The sequence below is a fragment of the Bubalus kerabau genome, chromosome 6, assembly GCF_029407905.1.
Source record: "Bubalus kerabau isolate K-KA32 ecotype Philippines breed swamp buffalo chromosome 6, PCC_UOA_SB_1v2, whole genome shotgun sequence".
In the NCBI taxonomy this organism is placed as follows: domain Eukaryota; kingdom Metazoa; phylum Chordata; class Mammalia; order Artiodactyla; family Bovidae; genus Bubalus; species Bubalus kerabau.
Genome location: NC_073629.1, coordinates 118,198,770 through 118,225,572, shown reverse-complemented (window position 1 = coordinate 118,225,572; position 26,803 = coordinate 118,198,770). Strand labels below are relative to the sequence as shown.

Here is a 26,803-nt window from a genome sequence, read left to right as displayed (position 1 = left end):
GAGCGAGGCCTGCAGGCTTGGGGAGTGCAGCCACAGGGCTCTGAGTGAGCACGACCCGGGGGCGCGAGTGCAAGGCCGCGCGTCACCTGTATGTGGGCCTTCCCTGGCCCCCTTCCTGATTCGCACCCAGCCGCTCCCACCCCTGGATCCCTGCTCTGCTTCTGTCTCAGCTTCCCTCATCTGCCCTGCACGCCGTTCCCTCACTGACGGTCTGTTTTCCGCACTAGAAGGTGAGCTCCGCGAGGGCGAGAAGGCGGTCCCGTTCTCTGCGCTCAGGGCCCCAGCACTGTAGGCAGAGGCAGCTGAGATCAGCCCCGCAGAGCGCCAGCTGTCCTCCTTGCGGCAGCTCCTGTTGTTCTGTGGCCGTCCGTTTGTGCCCTGGGGTCTTCCCACAGCAGTGCGCCTGGCTTCCGTCTTTTTACTGAGTGCACAGTCTCCCCTCAGCGTAAACGTCCTGGGGCTTGTGCCCTCACACTGTGCGCCAGGCCCTGGGCTGCAGCTGGGAGGGACTCAAAGCTCCCACGACCCGGCCATCTTGGTGACCCCGGGGAGAAAGGCCAGACAGGGGACGCCGAGCCCACGGGGCCGGGAGAAGGCGGAGCTGCTGGTGCGGGCCGCCGGGCCAGCTGCCGGCTGGGTGCTGCAGCAGACGCCAGGCCCCCAAGGTCGGAGCCCAGCCTGGGCCTGGGGGTCGGCTGCAGGGAGGTCCCGGGCCCCGCCGCACTGGCGACCCCCGTGCAGAGCAGAGCCATGCTCTGTGCCCCAGGCAGAGAGGAGCTCAGCTGGCCCGCGTGGACCGCAGTAGGGCCAGCTGGGGCTGGGCCCAGTCAGGTGGGCCGGGTGGACACGATGCCAGGGGCTTCCTTGCTGGTGGTCCTTTCCGGGTCTTTCTTCCTACATACCCCACACTCACACGTCTCTGTGTGGACGGAGCAGCTTCCCAGGGGTGAGGAGGGGCCAGGCTGTAAGCGTGGCTGGAGGTGCCCAGAGCCCCCGCTCCAGGAAGACTCTGTTGGTCCAACACAGGAGCCCTCCTGTTGGCCAGCCCAGGATGCTGCCGGTCTACTCCCCTTTGGAAGCCTCATCCTTTCTTTGCATGTTTCCTCGTGTCTGAACGAGGTGGAGCATCTTCCCAGGTCAATAGCTCTTACCTGGTGCTTCTCTGTGTGGAAACAGCTGTTCTTAGTCTTCCGTCTCTCTCTTCCCAGACATTAGCACCTTTCATTCTCTATCACGTTAGCTAGAACTTCCCTGAATGTTGAAGACCGAGTGGTAGATGTGCTTGTTTGTTCCTGACTTTCGCAGCAGAGAGCTGGCGTTTGAGGTTCTCGTGATTCGGGACCAGTAAACAGCAGCTGTCTAACACCACAGTGAGATGCTCTAACAGCCTTCCTCTGTGGCCCTGGCTGTCTCCTTTCGGCATATACACTTTCTCTTCTGAAGATCTGATATCACAGCAGAGACGTCCAAGAGTAGCGTGACTTAGCGTCCTTCACAGGGAAACTGTTTGCTTTTTCCATGGGTAGAATTTTCGTTTTCCTTGAAAACATCATTTCATCAGGACGCAGCTGGGCTTCGACCCTTCTCACGTGATGTTGCCGGATGCTCAAGGAGTCAGGCACCTACAGATCTGTCTTCAGGATGGTTTCCTTCTGTGTGTGTCTTTCTCTGTAGTTTCTGTCTCATTGTTATGGTGTCTTTTGCAGAAACAGCTGTTATCTGCAGGTAAAAAAATGTGACTTGAATATCAGCCCTTTCCCTGGGCATGTTTAACATGTTTCTCACTCTCATCCTTTCCACTGCTGAGTCTAAACTTTACCTTTATAATTCTCTGTTCTAATGTGACCCTTCCACCTCAGTTTGCAGCTTTAGCTCATCTGTTGTTACGTGTTTCATTGAATCCATCATTTCTTGATTTTGTTTGTGATATAGAACCGGTGCTGTCCTAAACTTGCTTGTTTCCTTGTGCCCCGCAGGTTGTATTTCTCTTGTCTTCATTGCACTTCTTTTCCAAAGCCGCATGTTGGCTCCTTTCTGCTGATTGGTTCGGGAACCACACAGGGTCTGATCAGACCTGCTGTTTTCGTTTTGCAAAGAGTGCTGCGGTTGGGTTCTGCACGGGCCCCATCCTTGGGGAGGAGGGGGCCCTGAATCCAGCGCTGCCTCTTGCTGTGTGTGTGGCCTGGGCAAGTCACCACCTGTTTCCCCTGGAACGGGATCCTGGTGTGCTGTGGACAGCGACCACGGGGGTTACCCAAGCCAGCGCGTGCCACGCCCCCCGCCCTGTCTACAGAGCCACATCTGCCAGAGTCCTCTCCCTGCGGCCTGTGGTCCAGGCCCCTGAGCACGGGAAAGCTGCGGGGGCACATTCTGCCTTCTGGGTGAGGGGGTCCACTGCCTGGGCCCTCCAGCTCTCTTGCCACTGCTCGGGGCCAAGGCTGGCCTCTGGGAACCACATCTGTGTCCCTCCACCTTCTGGCTCCCTGACCTCCAAGGCCAGGAGGAGAGTGGAGCGGGGTTTATGCCCCCACCTCCAGGCTGCAGGTTGCCTGGTCCTGCTGCTTTGGTGGCCCCTCCTGCCCCTCCAGGCCCAGGGGACAGAAGCAGGCCCAGCCCCCACACACACACACCTGGTCGCCCCAGAGCTGCACATCGTTTGCAGTTTTCTCAACCCTGACCACATCCGCTCGTGCGGGGCCTCCATCCAGCTCTCTACAGGTCCGCAGGAGGGTCTGCGTCCTGCTGGGACCCTGGGGAGGCAGCCTCCAGGGTCCTGCTTTTGCCCTGTGACCTCTCGGTCTCCCGTCCCTAGGCTTCCCGTGCAGCCCTCCTGCCCTGGGTCCTCACTGTCTTTACTCACCCCAGCCTACAACCGGTCAGTCTCTCTCTCCAGCCCCCCTCCACCCACCTACCCCCCCAAAGCCCCAAAGTGAAACTTTCTGTCCAAATAAACGAAGTTTCCAGAGTCTGCTGCTTCCGACCTGTCTGTGGCTCTGCATGGACCCCACAAAGTGTGGACCCCACGCTGGCCTCATATAGACGCCCCCGCCCCCCGCCGCCATGAGGGCTCCCACTGCCCTGCCCTCTCCATGCAGTAACCCCCCTGCCTCAGCTTCATTTCCCCCTGAAGCCTCCCCACCCGCAGCCTGCTCTGGGTCTCCCATAACTTGTGATGGCTGAGCTATCTGAACCCTGCTACACCCCCATCCCTGGGAGGGCCATCAGCAAAGGGGTGTCCGGGGCTGTGGCTGCCCTCCCAGTTCAGGGTAGCTGGGGGCCCAGGGCACAGGAGCCACACCGCTGACCCCGCGTCCCCCAGCGAACCTGGAGGAGGGCTCCGACAGGGCGTCCCTCCTGGCAGGCCGCCTGCCCCCGCACGCCTGACCACAGTCTCTGCTCTGCCAGCTCTGCCCCGGAGCCAGCATGGACGGCTGCACCGACCACACGCCCAGCCCCAGCGACCCCTCCAAGGAGCCCACAGAGCCCCGGGCCAGCCAGGCCGGCCTCCAGGAGGACGTGGACATGAGCGGTGGCTCAAGCGGGAACGAGACCAGTGAGGACGGCTCGACGGGGCGGGACTCGCAGGGCAGCGGCTGTGGCGACAGCGGCCGGGAGCTGGGGCTGCTGGTGGGGCCACCGGGCTCTCTCCAGGGGTGGGTGCGGCCGAGGCCCTGAGGCGAGGCCCGGCCTTTGTTTTCTCAGTGTCTCGTTCCGTGGTAGCGTGAGCGCTTTTGCAGTCTTTAAGTCGTGATGACCAAGTGTGTCGAGAGTTTTGAAAATCTTATTAACTCAGCTCAGTTCAGTGCAGTTCAATTGCTCAATCGTGTCCAACACTTTGCGACCCCATGGACTGCAGCACGCCAGGCCTCCTTGTCCATCATCAACTCCTGGAGCTTGCTCAAACTCATGTCCATTGAGTCAGTGATGCCGTCCAGCCATCTCATCCTCTGTCTTATTAACTTATTAACAACTAAACTCTCCTGAGGTCTGTCCTTCCTTATAATGCTGATATGGGTGTAGGATTGTGATAGATGCATGATGAGATGACAAGATCTCGGGAGGCAGAAGAGTCAGGTAACCCTGAACGATGCTGAGTAGTTGACAGAGCATGAACTTGCTACTCTAGCCTAGGGTTTGTATTGCCCAGAACTTCCTTATCTGGTATCCAGAGGTTTTCCATTCATTTTCTCTTAACCTCATGTTTTTCCTAATTGACTTGCTGCGGTGTGGTCCAGCCTGTCATCCCTGGGTGGATGGGGAGGACAGGGATGGACATGCTCTTCTGAGTTTTGGATTTATTTTTGTTCTTTTAGTCCAGAAACCTTTGGCCTGATGATGGCGAAGTCTGAACACCACCTGTCCACCAGCGGCTGCAGGTAAGGCCAGTTAGCACTCCCTCCATTCAGGGCCTTCGGAGGGATAGAAAGGTTTGTCATGAGACGAGGTTGTGGGGGTGATGTGACTGTTTTCAAGCTTCTGTTGGAGCCCGTCAGTCTGAGCAGCTGTGCCTTCTGTGAGTCCAGCCTCATCCTTTCAGACGACTGGCCCCTCAGGCTGCTCCCAGCCCCTGACGGTGCCGCAGGCCTGCAGCCCCTCCGGCTCTGACTTGGCAGGCCTTGTCTGCATCTCAGACACGTACCTGGAATGTTCCTGACCTCTTTATTTAGGTGTTTGTGACAAACATGTCCTTAATTTCATATTGACAGACGCTTTCCCATCACCACTGGGGCAACATTCAGACCTCAGTCTCGGGCCTGGGGGCGCTGTGCATTCACCCCTGAGGCCCAGTCCCATCACTCTCTGGGTCCTCTGTCTAAACAGCCTGTCTCCCTCTGCAAGTGCCCACATCCCTGTATCCTTGGATTTGAAGATCCTCCTTATACACTTGGTCTCTTCACCTCTCCTATCTTATCATTGTTCACATCTTTGTCCCAGGACACCACCATGCTGTCCCCTGGGGTCTCCGTCATTCACTCCTTCTCTGTCTGAGACCGGAAGGAAGACAGAGCTCAGCAGTGGGATGGGTTGGTCAGGTGGTGGGTAGGGCCTTGCTGGTAGAGAAGAGCCAGCAGGAAGGACGCTCTCCGGCATTCACCTGGTTAGAGCACTGCTTCTCCCAGCACGGTTCCTCTTCCTACGAGGGACGCAAGGCATGTCTGCAGGCAGTTTTGGTTTCATAGCTGGCGGGGGCACCCCTGCATCCTGCGTGCCCACCAAGAACACGCAGACTGCAGCGTCCTCGCACCCCAGTGGGGAAGTTGGGCCAGAGGCACAGTGAAGGCGGCACTTAGGGTGATCACGTCCTTCTTCAACTCCGCAGCAGCGAGCAGTCCACCAAAGCCGACGCCCACAAAGAGCTCATCAAAACGCTGAAGGAGCTGAAGGTCCACCTCCCTGCGGACAGGAAGGCCAAGGGGAAGGCCAGCACCTTGGCGACCCTCAAGTACGCCCTGAGGAGCGTGAAGCAGGTGAAAGGTAGGTGTTTGTTCCAACCTGTAGCAGTAAGTCTCAGATCTCCCCAGATCAGAGCTTAGACTGGGTTGATTTTCTGAAACTCAGTCCTGAAATAGCAGAAGGAAATCATAGAAGTCTGATGAAATCGCAGCTGGGTGAAAACCTCAGTTCATCTTAAGATTTCCACTGTATGTGACTTTTAGAGGAAAGGAAAAAAAAAGCAGGTAGAAAACCAGCCAATAAGAGAAACATGCTTATTAATACAAGATGGAGCTTTTGTAGCCTGGGCTGGGGTCCCGTCACGTTCTGGAGTGTCCAGCGCCTTCCTGGCCAGAGAGGAGTGTCCAGAGAGTGCTGATGTACATGTGGGCTGGGGCTGTAAGCAGCCCCCACACCCAACCCAGCCTGAGGCTGAGGGCTTGCCTTTAAAAAATCATGTGAAGGGACATGAGGAGGGTGTCGCCCCATTTTTCTTTGTTTTGCCTCATTTTTCTAAATGTGTGAGTTTCTACTGTGGTAGTCTTTCCACCAGGAAGGCGGGCAGGTAGGCCCAGTGCCCCTTTCCATCCCAGGCAGTAACGGCCTGCATGATCCATATGCCACTTCCCTCTGTGGTTCTGTTTGGATTTTATCATTAGATAGAAGAACAGAGAAGAGCTTTCAGAACCATCAGCAGAATCGAAGGGTTTCCCTGGTGGCTCAGCGGTAAACAATCCGCTTGCAATGCAGGAGACGCGGGGTGGATCCCTGGGTCGGGAAGATCCAGGAGGAGGAAGATCCTCCTGGAGGAGGGCATGGCAACCCACTCCAGTATTCTTGCCTGGAGAATCCCATGGACAGAGGAGCCTGGTGGGCTACAGTCCTTAGGGTCACAAAGAGTCTGGACATGACTAAAGCATCTGAGCATGCACACAGCAAAATCAGCTGAGGCCTTTACCTGAGACAGTGCGTGCTGGACTCTTCACAGAGGCGGTGCGGGAATCCACGAATAAACACTGCAGGCTCCAGAAGGCTCAGATGCCTTGCGTTTCAGTAAATTCCACATCCCATGAGTAACTCCCAGTAGAGCTTGGTCTTCCTTCAGCAGCTCTGTGACCTGGCCTTCCACTGAGCCGGTGCCCCTGCCCTGGGTCTCAGGTAACCGCAGGTGCCCCTGTCTCCGGGCAGGTAAGGGAAGCATGACCGAGAAGAGGTACCAACGTTGCTAGCGCGCTGTTCCGCCTGCAGCCACCCCAGGAGCCCAGCCCAGGACACCGCACCGGGGGGCCCCTCTGGACGGCTTGGCCGCGGAAGCCGGTCGCCCGGGGCCCCTCTGGACGGCTTGGCCGCGGAAGCCAGTCGCCCGGGGCCCCTCTGGACGGCTTGGCCGCGGAAGCCGGTCGCCCGGGGCCCCTCTGGACGGCTTGGCCGTGGAAGCCAGTCGCCCGGGGCCCCTCTGGATGGCTTGGCCACAGAAGCAGTTCTCCCGGGTCCCCTCTGGACAGCTTGGCCGCGGAAGCCGGTCGCCCGGGTTCCCTCTGGACGGCTTGGCCGTGGAAGCCAGTCGCCCGGGGCCCCTCTGGACGGCTTAGCCACGGAAGCCGGTCGCCCGGGGCCCCTCTGGATGTCTTGGCCGCAGAAGCAGTTGGCCCGGGTTCCCTCTGGACGGCTTGGCCGCGGAAGCCGGTCGCCTGGGGCCCCTCTGGACGGCTTGGCCGCGGAAGCCGGTCACCTGGGGCCCCTCTGGACGGCTTGGCCGCGGAAGCCGGTCACCTGGGGCCCCTCTGGACGGCTTGGCCGCGGAAGCCGGTCACCTGGGGCCCCTCTGGACGGCTGGGCCGCGGAAGCCGGTCACCTGGGGCCCCTCTGGACGGCTTGGCCGCGGAAGCCGGTCACCTGGGGCCCCTCTGGACGGCTTGGCCGCGGAAGCCGGTCACCTGGGGCCCCTCTGGACGGCTTGGCCGCGGAAGCCGGTCACCTGGGGCCCCTCGGCAGAGTGGCCTTGTCCCTGTGTGGTGTCCCAGCATGAGTGGCCAGCATCTTCGGTTCTTTTGTACACAGTTTGTTCCCTGGGTTGTTTCCATGCCAGGTGTGTTTCTAAGAGTCGACTCTGTCCAGATGGGAGCGTCCAGCCACTGAGGGGGTGGGTACAGGGGGCTGTCCCAGTGTCCTGCCTGGAAACAGCAGCGTGTCATAGCATCACAAAGACAGGCCTGTGGGGGACGCGAGCTCAGGTGGACTGTGTGGTCGTGTTCCTGAGAAGCCTGGGAATGTTCCTGAGAGGTTCCTAAGAATGATTTAAAAGTTCTGTCATCAAAGGCCGTCTGACTTTTCAGGGGAAAAACACCTGGACTTCTGTTTGTTCAGCCTTCACACTTCTCTGGTTCTGTGCCCACTTTCTCATGAGAAAGGCATGAGTTAGGCACCGAGCTGAGCCCTCCCCATGGTCTCTCCACAGCTAATGAGGAGTACTACCAGCTGCTGATGTCCAGCGAGAACCACCCTTGCAGCACCCACGTGCCTTCCTACACCGTGCACGAGATCGAGGGCATCACCTCCGAGTTCATCATGAAGAACGTGGTGAGTGCCTGACCGGAGCCGGGTCTTCGCCCAGAAAGCTCGTGTCCGCTGGCCGAGTCTCCCCGGGGGAGCCGGCCGAGCCCTGGCTTCATAGCAGCAGGGCCGGGACTTTCAGGAAGTGGGTTCCTTCCTTAAGAAAACAGTTTAAGTCAGGGATTCAGGAGCAGCGACCATGTGCTGGCTTGTGCTGCTCTCTGAGGCCGACCCCTCGCAGCCAAGCAACTCCACCCCACATCAAGGGCGTGAGAGTGAGCCACCACTGATGGGAGGCCCCACGTGATGGGGGAGGGACACAAGTAGCCCATAGGTGGGGCCCACCCTGAGGTCTGGGAAGGGGGGTGAGTCACCCCAGTTCTCAGTCACGAGAACAGACTTAAGGGCAGGTGGGGACCCAGAGGTCCCAGAAGCACAGCAGTGCTGGCCTGGAGAAGGAAGGGGCTCCTGACCCTCCCAGGTCACTCCTCCAGTGCCCCTGCTGTAGCTTAACCCCTGGGGAACCCCAGCCCCGAGCTCAGAGGGCCAGTTGGCCGGGAGAACCTGAGTTTGGGCAGGGATCGAGGCCCCTGCCACCTCCCGCGGCACCCGGGCTAGCCGCCAGCAGCGCCATGCCCAAAGATGGGGCGGGGGACGGCTGCAGAGGATTCCCGCAGCTGAGGCTCTGCTCGGCAGTGCAACCCCACGTGTTTTTCAAACAGTATCCCACTGGGACCCCGTACACGTAAGAGAAGAAGTCCTATCACTGTCGTCCGGGCTGGGGAGAGGGGTCCAGAGGCCTCCCCGACCCTTCACTCATCCTGCTCCCTGCCCATGCCTCAGCCCGATTCTGGAGGGACCCCGATTCCAGGGGGTGACCTGTCCAGTCCCCTCCTGCCCGGCCTCAACCAGGGTCACATTCTCCACGTCTCAGGATATGTTTGTGGCCGCTGTGTCCCTGGTGACCGGGAAGATCCTGTATATCTCTGACCAAGTGGCCTCCATCTTTCACTGTAAGAGGGACGCCTTCTACAATGCCAAGTTCGTGGAGTTCTTGGCGCCCCATGACGTGAGCGTGTTCCATAGCTCCACCACACCGTACAAGCTGCCGCCCTGGAGTGACCACCGCCAAGCAGGTGAGGGTCCTTCTCCCTGGGCAGCACGGGGAGGACTCAGCCCAGCAGGGTGGGGGCCAGGCAGGGCGACCCCTGACGTGGGGCCGCTGCCCACCTCCCCTCCACTGGACTCCGCTGCAGCCCCCCAGTGTGCCCTCCCAAAAGGGCCGGCATGTCTGTGAAAGATTAAAGGTTGTTTGTTCAGAATAAATTTAGGAAAAAAGTCTTTGTAGATTTCAGAAAGGGAAAACAGCTTCAGAAGATCTTAAGGGAGGTCAGGTGTTTTGGAAAGAAAGGTGATGGAAGCTGAAGTCTGGAGACGAGGCTGCAGGGAGCAGGGAAGGACAGAGGTACATCAGGAAGGCCTCCTGCAGGCAGTGTGGTGATGTCAGCACGGAGGGGAAGCTCAGCACCTCACAACGCTGCTCCGTGAACACAGACCATGCCGTCCTCCCAGCTCAGACCCAGCTGGCTGTTCCGGGCTCTGCAGGCTCTGGGCTGCTCCATGGCGGCTGTGTCCCCAGGCCCCGGGGCTCCCAGCCCGCCCTGCTCTGCTCCTGGCCACGGGGCTCTCACGGTCAAGTGTCCTGTGTCCTTGGCCTGCAGTGTGTCCATCTGCGCCTAGACGGTCATTAGCCCCTCTTTGGGCTCTGAGTTCTCGAAGCTGAGATGGACCCGAAGAGGAGAAGATGCAGGGAGTCAGGAGACGAGCAGGAAATGGACGGGACCAGGAGTGCTCCGGACAAGCTGGACCTCGGTCATGATCTCGACCAAGAGATCCCACAAAACTGGCTGCGTCCCCCAAAACTGACTCCTGTCCTTGGCCTCTGGATCAGGTCTCCGCTCTCATCAGAATGCTCCTCCGCCCACATCCACCTCCACCTGAATCTCGGGTCCCTCCATGCCGTGGTGCTCCCCCCCCTGCTTCCAGGCAGCGAGGCCCTTACCAGCGCTGTCAGAGCGCAGCTCAGCAGCTGTTCCTGCCCGAGCCAGACACCCTGGGCCAGGGCACAGTTTGCTCTCGGGTTGACTCGTAATGAGGGAACACACGCTTCACGTCTCAGGGGTCGAGCCGTCTGCTTTCACCTGAAGCCCCGGCCCAGGAACTGTGCATCCAGATTGCTCAAGGCTGCAGCCAGTGTTAAGAGGACCGCTCAGCTCTTGGTCACTGCAAGGAGGGAGCTTGCTCTGCGTGTGGGCTCACAGTGTGAACGGGCTGGCACCGTCCCCCTGGGATGCCTGGGACTGCATCATTATCTGAATAGAAAATAAGGCCTTTCCAGGCCAGTAATTTTATATCATCTGCCCTAACCAGTAATTCTCTACTTTTCCTTGTCTTTTGTTGTTGGTGGTTTCTTTGTTTTGAGTAGAGGAAGCTTTATGAGAAAGACCAAAATCTAAGATATCTTTTCTTAAATTGTGTTTATTATGAAAACACTGTTCTTTCATCTCTAATGAGATCACCCGGTTGAACTCATGTTTTTACTAGACATTTAAATTTTAAAGTAAGGATTGATGTAAGCTGTGAAATGCCCTGAGTTGCTTCTATTACAAAACAATAGAATGGGAAAGACTAGAGACCTCTTTAAGAAAATGAGAGATACCAAGGGAACATTTCATGCAAAGATGGGCACAATAAAGGACAGAAATGGTATGGACCTAACAGAAGCAGAGAATATTAAGAAGAGGCGGCAGGAATACACAGAAGAACCATACAAAAAAGATCTTAATGACGCAGATAACCACAATGGTGTGATCACTCACCTAGAGCCAGACATCCTGGAGCGTGAAGTCAAGTGGGCCTCAGGAAGCATCACTGTGAACAAAGTTAGTGGAGGTGATAGAATTGCAGCTGAGCTATTTCAAATCCTACAAGATGATGCTGTGAAAGTGCTGCACTCAGTATGCCAGCAAATTTGGAAAACAGAGCAGTGGCCACAGGACTGGAAAAGGTCAGTTTTCATTCCAATCCCAAAGAAAGGCAATGCTAAAGAATGTTCAGACTACCGCACAGTTGCACTCATTTCGTATACTAGCAAGGTAATGTTCAAAATACTTCAAGCGAGGCTTCAAAAGTATGTGAACTGATGACTTATAGATGTTCAAGCTGGATTTAGAAAAGGCAGAGAAACCAGAGATGAAATTGCCAGCATCCGTTGGATCACAGGTAAAGCAAGAGAGTTCCAGAACCCTCTGGAACATCTGCTTTACTGACTACACTGACGCCTTTGTCACAACAGACTGTAGAAAAGTCTTCAAGAGAAGGGAATTCCAGACCACCTTACCCGCCTCAGGAGAAACGTGTATGTAGGGCAAGAAGTGACAGAACCAGTCATGGAACAATGGACGGGTTCCACATTGGGAAAGGAGTCCGTCAAGGCTGTATATTGTCACCCTGCTTATTTAACTTCTATGCAGAGTACATCTTGTGAAATGCCAGACGGGATGAAGCACAAGCTGGAATTAAGATTGTTGGAGAAATATCAATAACCTCAGATATGCAGATGACACCACCCTTATGGCAGAAAGTGAAGAGGAACTAAAGAGCCTCTTGATGAAGGTGAAAGAGGAGAGTGAAAAGCCTGGCTTAAAACTCAACATTCAGAAAACTAAAATCATGCATCTGGTCCCATCCTTTCATGGCAAATAGATGGGGAAACAATGGAAACAGCGACGGACTTGTTTTCCTGAGCTCCAGTATCACTTCAGATGGTGACAGCAGCCATGAAATCGAAAGACACTTGCTCCTTGGAAGAAAAGCTGTGACAAGCCTAGACAGGGCGATAAAAGGCAGAGTCGTTGCTTTGCCAACAAAGGTCCATGTAGTCAAAGCTATGGTTTTCCAGTAATCATGCACAGATGTGAGAGTTGGACCATAAAGAAAGCTGAGCACCAAAGAATTGATGTTTTCGTAATGCTGTAGAAGACTCTTGAGAGTCCCTTAGACTGCATGAAGATCAAACCAGTCAATCCTAAAGGAAATCAGTCCTGAATATTCTTTGGAAGGACTGATGCTGAAGCTCCAATACTTTGGCCACCTGATGTGAAGAACTGACTCATTGGAAAAGACCCTGATGCTGGGAAGGATTGAAGGTGGGAGGAGAAGGGGACTACAGAGGATGAGATGCTTGGATGGCATCACTGACTCAATGGATGTGAGTTTGAGCAAGCTTTGGGAGATGGTGATGGACAGGGAAGCCTGGCGTGCTGCAGTTCATGGAGTTGCAACTGGACTTAGCACCTCAAGAACAGCAGTCCCCCCAAAAATGCTTGGGTTGAGATACTTGGGTGTTTATTTGTAAACACGTTGCCCACGAGCGGGTACACCTCCCAAAGCTAGATCTGTCGTTAGCTGGTCTGTTTGTGGCCGTGCTGGTAGCATGGCATGGTTCCGGGAGTGCTCGCCTGTGAACTGGACCTCAGCTCGGTCAGGACTGCTCGGTGGCAGGTAAACCTGCTCTGCGCCCTGACTTTCAGTTCTCCTGCTGCAGCCTCATCCCTGGGAAATAAAAGTACCTTCCGGGGTCGGCCACGTGATGGGCGGAGTGACGGGGACTTTCTCTTTCAGACTCTTTTTCTCAAGAATGCATGGAGGAGAAGTCTTTCTTCTGCCGAGTCAGGTGAGCCCAGCTCCTGAAGGTGGGGAAGGTGCGGGAGTGCCCTTGCCCCGCCGCCTGCCCAGGCCCCATTCTCTGGGGTGGAGGCTCAGCAGGGGCACCTCTGCTGCATGGCACGCATGTCCTGAAAAGTCCGCGTGAAGACACGTTTCCATAGGCCAAGCCGTTCTGTTTTGTTTCATTTTTGGTCGTGCTGCTCAGCTTGCGCGACCTCAGTTCCCCGCCCAGGGATCGAGCCTGGGCTCGGGCAGTGCGAGCACTAAGTCCTAATCACTGGCTTGCCAGGGAAGCCCCGAGCCGCATTTTAAATGTGCCTGGGGAGTTAGGAGAGATGGGTCAACAGTCGGGTGACTGACCTGCTCCTCGTGAAGAACGTCAGCCTGGGCAGCCCAGACTTATAGTCCGTCACCTGGGAAATTGGCCAGCTCCCCCCCTTCGGAAAGACATGAACCCCAGGTTCTGTGAGGACTCCAGAAGCTTGCGTAGCCTTTGGTCTGAGTGTGTTTTCTCAGGGAAAGCCCACAGGTCTGTGGTCCTGAATCAAGAGACCTGTTGAACATCCGGCTGCAGTGTCAGGAGTGACCCCAGCCAGAGTTGGGTACCCTCAGGATTTGGGGCTAGGACCCCCCGCACTGGAGCAGCAGCCCTTCCCCCAGTTAAAATGCAAACTGCCCCAGAGAAGGGCCCCTGAGTGCTCCCATTGCTCAGGCCAGTGGCTGTCTGATGGTCCCCTCACTGTCCCCAGACATCTGAGCGCAAGGACAGAGGAGCAGGGTGCCGGGTCGCAGACCCTCTTGCAGGCTGGAGGCACAGATCAGAGACCAAGGGAGCGTGCCTGACTCGGCCTGGGTGAGGGGCCCGGCTCAGCTCCATGGACATCTGTGCAATAAGTAGAGGACCGCTGAGACACAGCAGCCGCTGTCGGGGGAGAGGTAACCAGCAACAGAGGACGAGTCCTTCTGCCCTAATCCCCGGCCTCTCCTCCTGCCCTCCTCTGCAGCGTCGGCAAAAACCACGAGAGCAAGATCCACTACCACCCGTTCCGCATGACGCCCTACCTGGCCCAGGTGCGCGAGCGGCAGGGCGCCGAGAGCCAGCTGTGCTGCGTGCTGCTGGCAGAGAGAGTGCACTCGGGCTACGGAGGTAAGGCGGGGCCAGCCTGCTCCCCGGCTTCCGCCTGAGGCTCAGATCCCTGTCTGTAAGGCGAGCTCCCAGCCCCCGCCTCTCCCAGCCTCAGGCAGAGTCCCGTCCCCCTCCAGACTTGGTCGCCACCCACCTGTCTCACTGTAGCCCCTCCACACCCCCTCCCCTGTCAGCCAGAGGCTCTGGGTCCCACGTCACTCACTGGACTGTGGGTGCCCTCCCCTTCCCCGGCCACAAATTATGTTCTAATATAACCACATTCGAATCAGAAGTCTGTGCAAAATTCTTTTCTTTCAGCCCCTAGAATCCCTCCTGAAAAGAGAATTTTTACGACCACACATTCGCCAAATTGTCTGTTCCAGGACGTGGACCAAAGGTAAGCCAGGCAGCACCGGTCCCCCTCACCCCCGCCCCCAGCCAGCTCTCCCCTCCCGCTCCCCTGGCCTTGGAGTCAGTGAGTGCCCTTCACAGCAGCAGGTTCCCCGCCCCAGATAGTTTCTGTCTCATCACTGTCTTGGCAGTTACTTAATAACTAAATAAAGCTCAATGAATTTTCGTGATTTTGATGTTGAAGCTATTTAGCTAAAGCTCAGGCTGCACGTTACGTGTAATAATCAATGAAAACACTCAACTATACATAGACAATGAAATTATGGAATCACACTAAAACCTCCTAAGATATGGATGCTACATAGATGAGACATGCTGGGGAGCTGGTCATCATTCTAGTTGAGCCTGTCTTCATACCCTTGTTTAAACCTGGTTCAGAAATCGGGCGCACACCTCAGGGCTGGTGCAGCCAATGCCAGGACTGAAGCTGAAGGCACCTTGGCAGGGCCCCAGCAGAGGTGCATCTCCAGCCTGCCTGCTACGGGCCGCTGCGGGGAGCGGCCACCACCGTACCTCTGCCCAGAGCCCTCCCGCACTCCCCGCCTGGGTCCTCCACCCAGGGTGCTGTAGTCGGTGCCCATGGCCCTGCTGGGGTCGGGAGCACCGACCGTTCTGAGGGCTCTGGGTTCACGGGCGTGGCTCAGGGTCCCTGTGTGACTTCCTCAGCTCCCAGGCACGGGCATGAAGACACAAAGACTGCTGCTGCTGCTGCCAGCAGGGCTCTGGGAGAAGTCTCCTGGGAAGACCCACAGGGAGCTCGCTTGGCTTTCTGCAGGGTGTCTGTGCAGGGTCAGGCCCACCCCCCCACCCCCCACTGCCTGCTCTCTGGCAGCCAGGCCCATCAGCCTCCCCAGCCCCAGGCTGCTCAGGTGTGCATGACCAGCCACCTGCAGCTTCGAGGTGCAGGTTCCAGGCCCCATCTGGCCCTGGGGGACAGGATCCTAGAGGTTGGGGCCTGGGAGCTGCATTTGTGAAACAAGCCCAGGATAGTTTTTATTCCTCCGAAAGCCTAAGCACTCCTGCCTGCAGCTGCCCCAGGCGTCCAGTCATTTGTGTGCAGGAGGCCTGGTGAGATGGTCACTGTGGGCCAAGAGGCTGCAGACCCTGGCTCAGTAAGCCCAGCGGACAGTCCAGCCTACGGAGCCCAGGCCGGCCAGCGCTCCTTTCCCCTCCTCCTCTGCTTTCTCCTCCTCCCCTTCTGGCTAGGCCTTGACCAGGACCTGCTGTACATCCTGTCCAAAGGAAAATACCAGGCTCAGAACGTGCCCCAGGCAAGGAGGAGGAAATCAAAGAACTCCCTTGAGGAAGTTCTCCCCACACAGAACAGGGAGGCTTTGCTCTAAGGAAAGAACAAGCTGCTCCATGTGAGCAGAAGTCAGCTTGAGAAACAGCTGCTGGGATGCAAGGGAGACCGGCCTGCTGAGAAGGGAGACTGAGAAGGGAGACATTCCACTCGGAACAGGAGCTGAGCCACCAGAGGGTGCTGGACTCAAGAGGGGGCGGGACACTCGAGGGGATGGGACTCACAGAGGCAGAAGGAGGGACTACAGTCCAGTGTAAAACGTTGCCCAGAAAGCAAAACAGCTGCACCCAGGGAAGACCTGATGGGCACAGGGCAGGGTCCCAGCCGGCGACGGCGGCTCCTGGGGACCAGACACGGTGGCCACAGGTAGGGCAGGAGGAGGACGCCTGGAGCTGGGGAGATGCCCACGGGCAGGGCTGCCCTGGTCCAGGCAAACTTGCTTTAGAAATTCTGTGTCAGGCCATGTCTGGCCAAACTCAGGACACCCTAAAAGGAAAAGCTCTTAGAAGAAAACAAAAACGTCATCATGATCGATTCTTTCAGGAAGTCAGCCTCAGGTCTAAGCACTGAGCTTGTGATGGGCCGGGCCCTGTAGGGCCTGGCTTCTGGTCTCAGACCCTCAGCGATGCTCCATCCTTGGTTTGCTAATTAATGAAAAGCCTGACTGTTGCCTCATCAGCACTGGTACCCAGATTTGGTCTTCAGGGAGTTGGGAGCCGGCCTCGTTCCTGGAGATGATGGACCGGCCGCCGCTCCTGGAGGCCGTGTTCTGGCCGGCATCCTGAGCGCGGCCGTGTTGCTTGCCTTGCAGGGCTGTCCCTCTCCTGGGCTACCTGCCCCAGGACCTGATCGAGACACCCGTGCTCGTGCAGCTGCACCCCAGCGACAGGCCCCTGATGCTCGCCATCCACAAGAAGAGTAGGTCCCCTCCTCACAGTCCTTCCGGGGGGCACAGGCAAAGCTAGTGCAGTCTGGGGGTGTCTTCACAAGGTCAGCACCCACCAGGACCGGTCTGGGGGGCTGCAGGTGAGGGCTGTCCCACCGCCTGCCTGAGTCCTAGCGGTTGAGAGTAGCCCACCGCTTGAGTCCTCAGGGTCCCGTTTTGACTGTTGGCTGCACCAGCAGGCAGGAAGAGGGGAGACGGCTCAGCTGGTGGCGGGTGGGAGAGTAGGGTGGTCAGCCCAAGCCAGGGGAGTGGACCACCCAGGTCCTACAAGCCCACAGACACAGGCGACACTGAGTATCCTGCTGAGGAAAGACCAGTGAGGCTCGCAGGGGCGTGTGTCCTAAAATCCACGAGGACACTGCTGCAGGCAGCCCTATGTGCAGCCTAAAGCAAAACAGAAGATTCAAAGCGGTGGCTTTCAAGAGGTATTGGTGTCTCTGGAGTTTTCAAATGATTCCAAAATTAAGTGCGTCTCCACGTGTCTTGTACCGCAAGCACCAGCTGCATCTGTTCACATCCCGAACTCTCTTCTCCCTCTCGTAGTTGTGCAGTCCGGGGGGCAGCCCTTCGACTACTCCCCTCTCCGGTTCCGTGCCCGAAACGGGGAGTACATCACGCTGGACACCAGCTGGTCCAGCTTCATCAATCCCTGGAGCAGGAAGATCTCCTTCATCATTGGGAGGCACAGAGTGAGGCTGTGAGTGCCCCCAGGGCCGGGGCTGGGGGAGCTGGGAGGGGCCGACCCAGGCCACCTCCCACCACGCACCCGCCCCCCAGGGGGTGGGGCCTCCCCCAGGTGGACTGGGAGTGGGAGGAGGGAGTGGGGAGCGGGCAGATGGCAGCCCAGGGGGTCTGCAGGGAAGCAGAGGCAGGGGCCCAACTCACGGAGACTAATGGAAACCCTACAGGGGGCCTCTGAACGAGGACGTGTTCTCTGCCCCGCCGGGCCTGGAGGAGAAGGCCCCGCAGCCTGGTGTCCAGGAGCTCACAGAGCAGATCCACCGGCTGCTGCTGCAGGTGCGTGCGCTGCCCCCCGCCCCCCTAGACAGCCCGGAGCCGCCCCCAGCCCGGGGTCTGCCCCCACTCCCCAGGCCCGTTTCCTGTTTCCAGCACCACCCTGCACCCTCCTGCTGGTGTCCACAACTCGCAGCCCTGGGCCAGCGGCTGGAGGGTGTGGTCCCCGAGGATGGGGGCGGGTGGGGGCGTCCCTCCAGCTCTGGAAGCCGAGCTAGCCCCAGGGGACTGGAGAAGCCTCCCGTCCTTAGGGACACAGCCCTCAGGAAGAATTCCTGTGAGCACATGGGCCCGGGGGAACGACTTCCTGCTTCTCGGTTCCCAGGGGCTGGGGATACTGTCAGGCACCTTGTTTTGTCTCTGAACCCCGTAGCCATGGATTCCCTGGGGACTGGGATCCAAGCCTGGCCCCATGGCTGGAAGCGGGGAGCCCACCACCTCCCGACCCTGGGTCCAAGCCCGGCCCCACCTGATGCCCACCGAGGGCCACCCCCGCAGAGCAGGTCTTGGCCTCTCTGAGACTCCTCCGGCCACTGTCTCCGCAGCCCGTGCCCCACAGCGGCTCCAGCGGCTACGGGAGCCTGGGCAGCAACGGGTCCCATGAGCATCTCATGAGCCAGGCCTCCTCCAGCGACAGCACGGGCCAGGAGGACCCCCGCCGGAGGAGAGCCGTACGTGCCCGCGGCCCCCCTCTGCCCATCACCTGTGACGCGGGTGACTGTGCGCTCTGAGACCAGTCCTCTCTGGGGCCAAGCCTGTCTGACCTCAGCTGCTTCTGGCTGCTCTAAACTTGGCTCACCTGGGACTCACCCTCTAGCCTTGAAAGGGTGGGAGCAGCTGCAAGCTGCGGCTACAGGTTTGGGTGAGAACTAGTTAAAGCAGGCAAACCAGACAAAAGTGAAGATCAAACTGTAGGATTAGGGTTAGAAAGAAGAAAGAGTAGACTAATGTTCAGACAAAAGTGAAGATCAAATCGAAGGATTAGGGTTAGAAAGAAGAAAGTGTAGCCTAACGTTCACTTTATTTCTTATAATTCTTCGGAATCGTAAAATCTGCTTTGTTTGGGTCTCAGATCTTGTATAGAACTTGCTTCTCTGTTGCTGGGGTTGGTTGGGCTTTTCTCTTTCTCAGCCTGTAGGGCACAGGTTGCAGGGTCTCCTGGGTGAATAATGTGTTCATTTGTTTTTGTTTTTCTTCAAGGAAACTTCTAAAAATGGTAACAAGGCCAAAAGCAAAAGTCATTACCCTGATGAATCTGGAGAACAAAAGAGCAAGCCTGCTTCAGGTACCAAATGATCCAGCATTTCCTTAGCAAGGCTTCAGTGTGGTGAGACGGGGAGGCGGGTGTGACTCGAACTCTGAACGCAGGGAATTTCCGCTTCAAGTTGGGCTGTTCGCTTCCGTGCTGACACAGGGCTCGGCCTGGGGTCCACACCACAGCCCCTGTCCAGGGGGCCCTGCCCCTGGAGGCCCTCGAGGTGTGGCCAGCTGGGCCTTTGCCCCACGACCCCGTGGTCCCGCTCTGCAGAGTGGCCCTGAGTCACGTGAGCAGACGCTTGTCCGGGGGCTGCCAGCTGTCCCGTGGACGGTCCAGCCCCGCTGCCTGAGGCGGGGGTGCCGGCTCTGCTCCCGGCCGGATCCCGCTTACCACGTGGCAAGTCACATTGGAAGAGACCGGCCCTTCCAAGGCCGGGAATGTTGATGGACCACAAAGCTCATGTGATCTTCAGGGGTTCAAGTAGGAACTGGCCTTTCCCGCTGCTGAGTCCCTGAACCTGTGGACAGCCCAGACCGAGCGGGGACGAGAGAGCTCCGTCCGCTGGCCCGGCGGGTTGGCCTGACTCCCAGGCTGGCCCCGGGGTCTCTGCATCTGTGAGGCACATGCTGAGCCCTGGCCTTATGTTTCAGTAGAATTAAAATGCTCTGTAACCTTACAGTGGGCACTGGGGGAAACAGATATTAACGGAAAGAACGATGTTGTCGTTGCTCCAGAAATGCAGAGCGGTTCCCCGACTCCGATGAAAGCTGCTGCGGCTGTGGAGAAGGACAGCTCTGGGGCCAGCCTGCCCGAGGCCACGCCTCCCGAGGAGCTGGCCTGCAGGGACCCGCCGGCCGGCTCCTACCAGCAGATCAGCTGCCTGGACAGTGTCATCAGGTGCGGCCCTTCTGGCCTCCCTCCCCGCCAGCGGCACCCGCAGTCGGGCTCTCGGTTACATGAAGCCCTTTCTGACCTGCCCGCAGGTACCTGGAGAGCTGCAGCGAGGCGGCCACCCTGAAGAGGAAGTGTGAGTTCCCTGCGAGCCTCCCCGCGCCCCAGGCCAGCGACAAACGCCAGGCCCTCGCGGGCCCTGGGCCACACGCCACAGGTACTGCGTCTGCTTGAGCTGTGACCGCCTGGCCACTTATCCCCTCTCTCAGGACCAGGCCTTATCTGAGAGCCGGGGCCTCTTCTTCCCTCCCACTGTGGGTTCTGAGCGGCATCAGGGACACGTGTGGGGGTGTCAGCTGTTGATTTAAATAACCAAAATGGCTCAGAACCTTCTTACCAGCTGGAGGTAGAGGTGGTTCTGGACTTAGAGGACAGGATCCCCCGGGGCTGCCGGAAGCCAGGGGGTTATCGGGCGGGCCCATTTCCGTGACGCTCAGAGGAGGACTGGTCCTGAATGTCAGCGGCCCCAGGAGTCAGAGGAGATTGGATGTGGGTTATCGCCAGTGGTCCTCACCAGGACCACAGGCAGGGTCTCCACGGTTGACGGAAGCCTGGGCGACTGGTGGAGCTTACCCTAGCCCACGGAGGGAGCCCAGCTGCTCGCCTGCCAGCAGAGGGGCCCTGGCCGCTGGGGGCAGCTCCCCACAGGCCCCTGCCAGAGGCCCCGAGCCCAGGCGCCTGGCTCCTCCCGGAGGACGCGGGGTATCAGGGTGCCATCGTCCCCATTCAGAGTCTCCTCTTCTCTGCCGTCCCCTGAGGACACGGCATCCCCTGGCAGGGCGAGTGCAGACTTGAGCCCCCGGGTCCTGGAGTGCCCCCTCAGCCGGCCTCCGTGCTTCTTCTCCCAGCAGCTCACCTTTATCGCGGTTTTGTGTCTGCTTCCTTTTTCCTCCTGTAAAGAGGCAGCTTCGCCCTGCGCAGTGAGGAGCCGCACGGATGTGAGCGCACGCACTGCCGTGGCCGGCGCTGCCCGGCGAGGTGGAGAGCGAGAGCCGGCGTCCCCCAGCAGCCGCTGCAGCTACAGCAGCACCACCGTCCACGTGGGCGACAGGAAGCCGCCGCCCGAGCCCGGTACGCGCGCCGTCCTGGGCGGCGGCGGGAGCGGTCGGACTCTCACAGTAGAGATTCGGGGTGTTGCCACCCGTCCGGATCCTCTCTAAGCGTATCTGAGTGCAGAACACCCACGTAGCCCAGTAAGGGGCTGTCCAGGAAGTCCAGGCACGTGCCGTGTAGGGTGAGGTGGTGACGCTTGCCCCCGCCCCCGCCACACTCCGGCTCCCCCGGGACAGGTGACCACTCAGGTGTCAACACGGAGGGGCTTCCTGGGACCGAGCAGGGATGCCAGGACTCCCCCTTGCTTGGTGCCAAGAGAACCCCAGGGACGAGGCCCCCCGACCTCTCGACGGCCATGTGTGGGGTGGCGAGCCTGGCCTTCCCCTGTTGGAGGACAGGAGCCAAAACAGGACAGCCAAGGGCGACACGCTGAGCTGCCCTTCAGACACCTAGAGGAGAACCAGCCTGAACTTGTTCTTTCCTTGGAAGAAGGGTGTGATGAGGGGAGAGTCCACGTCAGAGGGTCAGTGCCGGCCCCCCTCAGGATGGCCCGCAGACCCACAGCCCCATCCTGCCTGCCCCCGCGGTTCTGCTGACCACACTGTTGGGCCCACGGTCCTAGGCCAGGACAGGGCCGGCATGTCCTGTGCTCTGAAAGCCAAGACAGCCTGGAGTGTCTTCAGCGTCATAGGCTGAAACCCCAGGTGCCCCCAGGTTAGAGGACGGATCAGTTAGAGGGCGGATTCCGGAGCCCCCACGTGACGCGGCTGCGTGTCCCCGCTTGTTGCCTTTGCTTGGTAGCTTTCTCAGAAAGCTGAGCAGACGCGTCTCGAACGTCAGCCCCTGCTGTGGGCGTGTGTGGAGTCTTCTGTGGGAGACTCTGTCCTTTGTGGGAGCGGTGCGCGTTTTCTCCAGCTGTCCTCGGGCAGCAGGGCCCCTGTGGATGAGAGCACCACGTCCGCTGTTCCAGAGCCGCTGGGAGATGCTGCTGCAAGCGGGCCCGAGTCTCTGGAGTGCCCGCGGGCCCCGCGCTGCCTGCGGCCTCAGCCAGGAGCTTCCGGAAGCTGGGCCTCACCAAGGAGGTGCTGGCCGCCCACACCCAGAAGGAGGAACAGAGCTTCCTGCTGCGGTTTCGGGGAAATCAGGAAACTCCCACGTTTTCCAGTCTCGCTGCCATCATTATCCGCAAGAAAGGCCAAGGGCACCTGAGCAACAGAAGTAAGTGGTGATGTCTGAACGAAAAGTGGGCTGCTTTGTTGTTGTTTTTAACTTAGTTCTTAATGCAGCCCATGCTGCTTTCAGATGGTGAGCGCCCCCTGTTCAGGACACATGCGTTTGTAAGATGCTGTTAGCTTGAGCAGTGACACTCTTGGGGACGTCACCTGCGTTCCCCAGGGAACCGAGCTATCAACAGTGGTGGCAGGCCCAGCTCACCCGCTGTGGAGCACGGGGCCACGTGACTGCCCTCCTGCCTTGCCAGGCATTCTCTGCCTGGGTGACCCAGCCCCCTTCCCTCCCCTCAGAGAACCAGGTGGGCGAATTCACCACCCAGGGAAGGAGCATCTGACGTCAGGCTCCTAAGGAAGCAGGGATCCCAGATGATGCTGCAGGAAGAAAGGCGCCCTTTCTCCCCAGAACGCACACCCTCCTGCGGGTTGGCCTTGCCACTGGGGTGTAGACTCCAGGGCAGACAGAGCGCGGCGGTGTGAAGAGCCAACACGGGGCTGCGGTGAAGCAGGCTGGCTTCCTCGCCCCTCATCTGGTCCAGGAGCCGGGCTCCCAACCCCCAACCGCCTTCCTGGGCCCTGTGGTCAGGGCCAAGCTGGTGGGAGATGCCAGCTCTCCCCTGGGCTCCAGGCCCCAAAACAAGGATCAGAGCTATGAGCCCAAGGGGCCCACACTGCGAGGGCCCAGCTCCCCTGGCCTCTGGGCAGATGTGCCGAGACAGGTGTCCCAGGAGTGAGAGGCTGCCCCTGCCCTTGAAGATTATGCCATTCCCGCTCTCTTTCCTCCTTCCTACCTGGGCCCAGGGTTACTGAAGGCGCGCAGGGAACCTCTGTGGAAATCAGGAGCCAGGGCCCCCACCGCCCCCCAGCCAGCTTGGTGCAGAGTCCAGCGCCCTCCAGCCCCGTTGGCCCAGCAGCTTGTGCAGTGCCCTGCCGCCCAGCTGTCCCCAGCAGCCCTGCCCAGACCCGGGGGTGGTGCCCCCGGAGCCCAACACTACAACTCCTAGTCACAGCGGGAAATAGACTCTTACAGGAAGAACGCGAGGCAGACAGGCTGATGGCAGAACCTCCACCCACTTGACCATTAGCGTCAGGCCAGCCCGTCTGCTCTGGCATGTGCACAGCTGGCAGGGGACGTCCCCACACACCCGCTGCCAGAGCCCCCGAGTTATCCTCTGTGACATTAGAAGAAAACCTGAGGTTCCTGGGGTCCCTCCCACTGCTTGTGCCCCACCCACCAGGCTCGGTGTGACCCCGCCCCCGGCCCACAGCACCCTCAGTCCCAGCCAGTGCCCAGGGGAGGTGGGGGGACATGCCCTGTGTCCCCCACACCACAGGTTGAGTCCCTGCAGCCTCCTGAGGGTGACCCCTCTAAGCAGGTCTTGTGTCAGAGGAACACCTGTGTGCCTTCAGCCCTTTGACTTCAGAGGCGTGGACCCAGGCTCCTTTGGCAGATGAACCAGGAAACATCTCTTCTTAAAAGTGATCTCTTAAAAACATCTCTTTTTAAAAGCTTGTAAAGTTGAGATATGAGGTTAGATGAGATCAGTTGTTCTCCCTTTCAGTTCATTTCAGTCCCTCAGTCATGTCTCTTTGCGACCCCATGAACTGCAGCACGCCAGGCCTCCCTGTCCATCACCAACTCCCAGAGTTTACCCAACCTCATCTCCATTGAGTCAGTGATGCCATCCATCCATCTCATTCTCTGTCGTCCCTTCTCCTCCTGCCTTCAATCGTTCCCAGCATCAAGGTCTTTTCAAATGAGTCAGCTCTTCACATCAGGTGGCCAAAGTATTGGAGTTTCAGCTTCAGCAGCAGTCCTTCCAATGAACACTCAGGACTGATCTCCTTTAAGATGGACCGGTTGGATCTCCTTGCTGTTCAAGGGACTCTCAAGAGTCTTCTCCAGCACCACAGTTCAAAAGCATCAATTCTTCAACACTCAGCTTTCTTTATAGTCCAACTCTCACATCCATACATGACTACTGGAAAAACCATTGCTTTGACTAGACTGACCTTTGTTGGCAAAGTAATGTCTCTGCTTTTTAATATGCTGTCTAGGATGGTCATAGCTTTTCTTCCAAGAAACAAGAATCTTTTAATTTCATGGCTGCAGTCACCATCTGCAGTGATTTTGGAGTCCAAAAAAATAAAGTCTGACACTGTTTCCACTGTTTCCCCATCTATTTGCCATGAAGTGATGGGACCGGATGCCATGATCTTAGTTTTCTGAATGTTGAATTTTAAGCCCACTTTTCACTCTCTTCTTTCACTTTCATCAAGAGGATCTTTAGTTCTTCTTTGCTTTCTGCCATAATTGTGGTGTCATCTGCATATCTGAGGTTGTTGATATTTCTCCTGGCAATCTTGATTCCCGCTTGTGATTCATCCAGTTCAACATTTTGCATGATGTATTCTGCATGTAAGTTAAATAAGCAGGGTGACAATATACAGCCTTGAGGTACTCCTTCCCAATTTGGAACCAGTCCGATTGTTCCATGTCCATTTCTGACTGTTGCTTCGTGACCTGCATACGGGTTTCTCAGGAGGCAGGTCAGGTGATCTGGTATTCCAAAGTCTTTAAGCATTTTCCAGTTTGTTGTGATTCACACAGTCAAAAGTTTTAGTATAGTCAATGAAGTGGATGTTTTTCTGGAATTTGCTTGCCTTCTCTATGATCCAGAGAACATTGGCAATTTGGTTTCTGGTTTCTCTGCCTTTTCTAAACCCAGCTTTTATATTTGGAAATTCTTGGTTCATGTACTGCTGAAGCCTAGCTTGAAGGATTTTAACTCTCATTGTGTCCCTATTATTTTAGCTGCTCCCGGACTAAGAAATACCTCTGGAATAGACTCCTCTTGGAAAAAAAATGGAAAAAACCGAAAACTGAAGTCCAAACGCGTCAAGCCTCGCGACTCCTCTGGCAGCAGCGCGTCTGGGGGGCCGGCGCCCCAGCGCCCCCTGCTGGTTGGCCTGAACACCACGGCCTGGTCCCCGTCGGACGCGTCACAGTCCAGCTGCCCAGCGATGCCCTTCCCTGGCCCGGTGCCAGCCTACTCCCTGCCCTTGTTTCCAGCCCCGGGAATAGTGACCGCACCAGGGACCGTGGCCACAGGGTCCGGGGCTGCCCACACCGACCTCGCGGTGCCCGTGGAAGCCCAGCAGGTGCTCAGGGTCCATCCCCCACCGTTCACCAACCCCTTGGCCCCGGTCATGGCGTTGGTCTTACCCGGCTACTCCTTCTCCCCAGTGACCCCAACCTTGCCCCCAGCCTTCTTCCCAGGCCAGCTGAACTTTGTGTCTGAGATGCCTCCTGCCTCACAGCCTGAGTTCTTCCCCGATCGGACCTCAACCCCCAAACAGCCATGCCCGTGTGCCCCGGCGGAGCGAGGGCCGCCCGCGTTGCGCGTGGCCACCCCAGGAACCCCGCCCCCGGCCGCCGGGCCCCCAGACAGGACCTCCCCGGCGCTCTTCCAGTCCCGCGGAAGCTCACCACTGCAGCTCAACCTGATGCAGCTGGAGGAGGCCCCTGAGGGCACCGCGGCGGCCACAGGAGCTGTGGGGACCGTGGGTGCAGGCGCCGACTGCAAGCCTGGCTCGTCCTGGGACTGGCAGCCCAAGTCACCTCCGACTGTAAGCACCTCCTGATGCCCTTTGTCTAAAGCAGGTGGCAAACTCGGGTACCTGGGCAGGCTATGCACCCCCTCATGCCTGACGCGGGTGGTCCCCACACCGTGGTTCTGCCAAACCGCTTCAGTTTGGACACAGATCCGTGTGCCAGACGTGAACACGTTCCCAAGGCCCCGTCACAGTAGACCTGTGACTCTAACCATCCTGGGACCTGAAGAGAGAGAGATGGCCGGCAGATGCGGTGTCCAGACGGCCACAGGGACTTTATAACGTATCGTCAGGGGCCTCCGGGTGTTAGGTGGATACTTCGAGGATGGAGCCATCAGGTTAAACGCCAGAGCAGAGGCTCCTCAGAGGGGGGCTGGCAGCAGAGGGACTCTGGTGGAGGACCAGAGCCGGAGGGAGCTGGGAATCCATGCTCCCAATGCCCGTCCTCCCAGGTCTTGAGGACACAGGCATGTACGCTTCCTTGGTTCATGAAACGGCAGTGTGACTTCCAGCTAACGCAGCTGTGTCCTGAGAGCCGAGGCAGGGCTGTCCGTCAGCCGTCCCCCCACCCCGCCTGCGTCCAAGGCAGGGCCACCTGGGTTCCCACCCCCGCCAAGGCGGGGCCACCTGGGTTCCCACCCCTGCCAAGGCGGGGCCACCTGGGTTCCCACCCCCGCTTGCGTCCAAGGGGGGGCCACCTGGGTTCCCACCCCCCCACCACCCCTCACCCCCACCCCGCCTGTGTCCAAGGCACGGCCACCTGGGTTCCCACCCCCCACCTGTGTCCAAGGCAGGGCCACCTGGGTTCCCACCCCCCACCTGTGTCCAAGGCGGGGCCACATGGGTTCCCACCCACCACCTGTGTCCAAGACGGGGCCACATGGCCTCCCTCCCGCCTGTGCTCTGGGAGAGGAGGTGAGGACAGGGCCCCCCAGCACCTCTGCTGCCCGCCTGGCCTGCAGTCTGGTTCCAAGGACTGGCAGACTGGGCCCTCGCAGGCCGGGCCCCTGGTGCCCCCGGCTGGCCCTGCTCTCGGGGTGCAGGAGGCAGAGCCCGCCACGGGGAGGGGCGCCTTCGGGTGCTGTCGAGGCATGCTCCTGCCTCTGTGTCCACTCGGTGGAGAAATAAGCATAAGGCTTGGATCCCAGCCGGGGCTCCAGGAGCCACCATCTCTCAAGGAACT

At 58.5% G+C, this 26,803-nt stretch overlaps 1 protein-coding gene across 1 annotated transcript in view; it reads left to right on the top strand.

The window, feature by feature from the left end:
• The window catches only part of PER2 (period circadian regulator 2), a 42,849-nt gene that overhangs the window by 6,022 nt on the left and 10,024 nt on the right, over nucleotides 1-26,803 (top strand). The window contains 20 exon segments of the mRNA XM_055586601.1: nucleotides 3,406-3,653; nucleotides 4,314-4,376; nucleotides 5,321-5,475; nucleotides 7,892-8,013; nucleotides 8,921-9,122; nucleotides 12,670-12,721; nucleotides 13,719-13,861; nucleotides 14,159-14,237; nucleotides 16,366-16,472; nucleotides 17,044-17,197; nucleotides 17,409-17,517; nucleotides 18,060-18,185; nucleotides 18,715-18,799; nucleotides 19,507-19,669; nucleotides 19,756-19,880; nucleotides 20,624-20,794; nucleotides 21,747-21,792; nucleotides 21,794-21,829; nucleotides 21,831-21,994; nucleotides 24,821-25,635. Of these exon segments, the coding sequence (XP_055442576.1) occupies nucleotides 3,424-3,653; nucleotides 4,314-4,376; nucleotides 5,321-5,475; nucleotides 7,892-8,013; nucleotides 8,921-9,122; nucleotides 12,670-12,721; nucleotides 13,719-13,861; nucleotides 14,159-14,237; nucleotides 16,366-16,472; nucleotides 17,044-17,197; nucleotides 17,409-17,517; nucleotides 18,060-18,185; nucleotides 18,715-18,799; nucleotides 19,507-19,669; nucleotides 19,756-19,880; nucleotides 20,624-20,794; nucleotides 21,747-21,792; nucleotides 21,794-21,829; nucleotides 21,831-21,994; nucleotides 24,821-25,635 (3,147 nt within the window). The 5' untranslated portion in view covers nucleotides 3,406-3,423.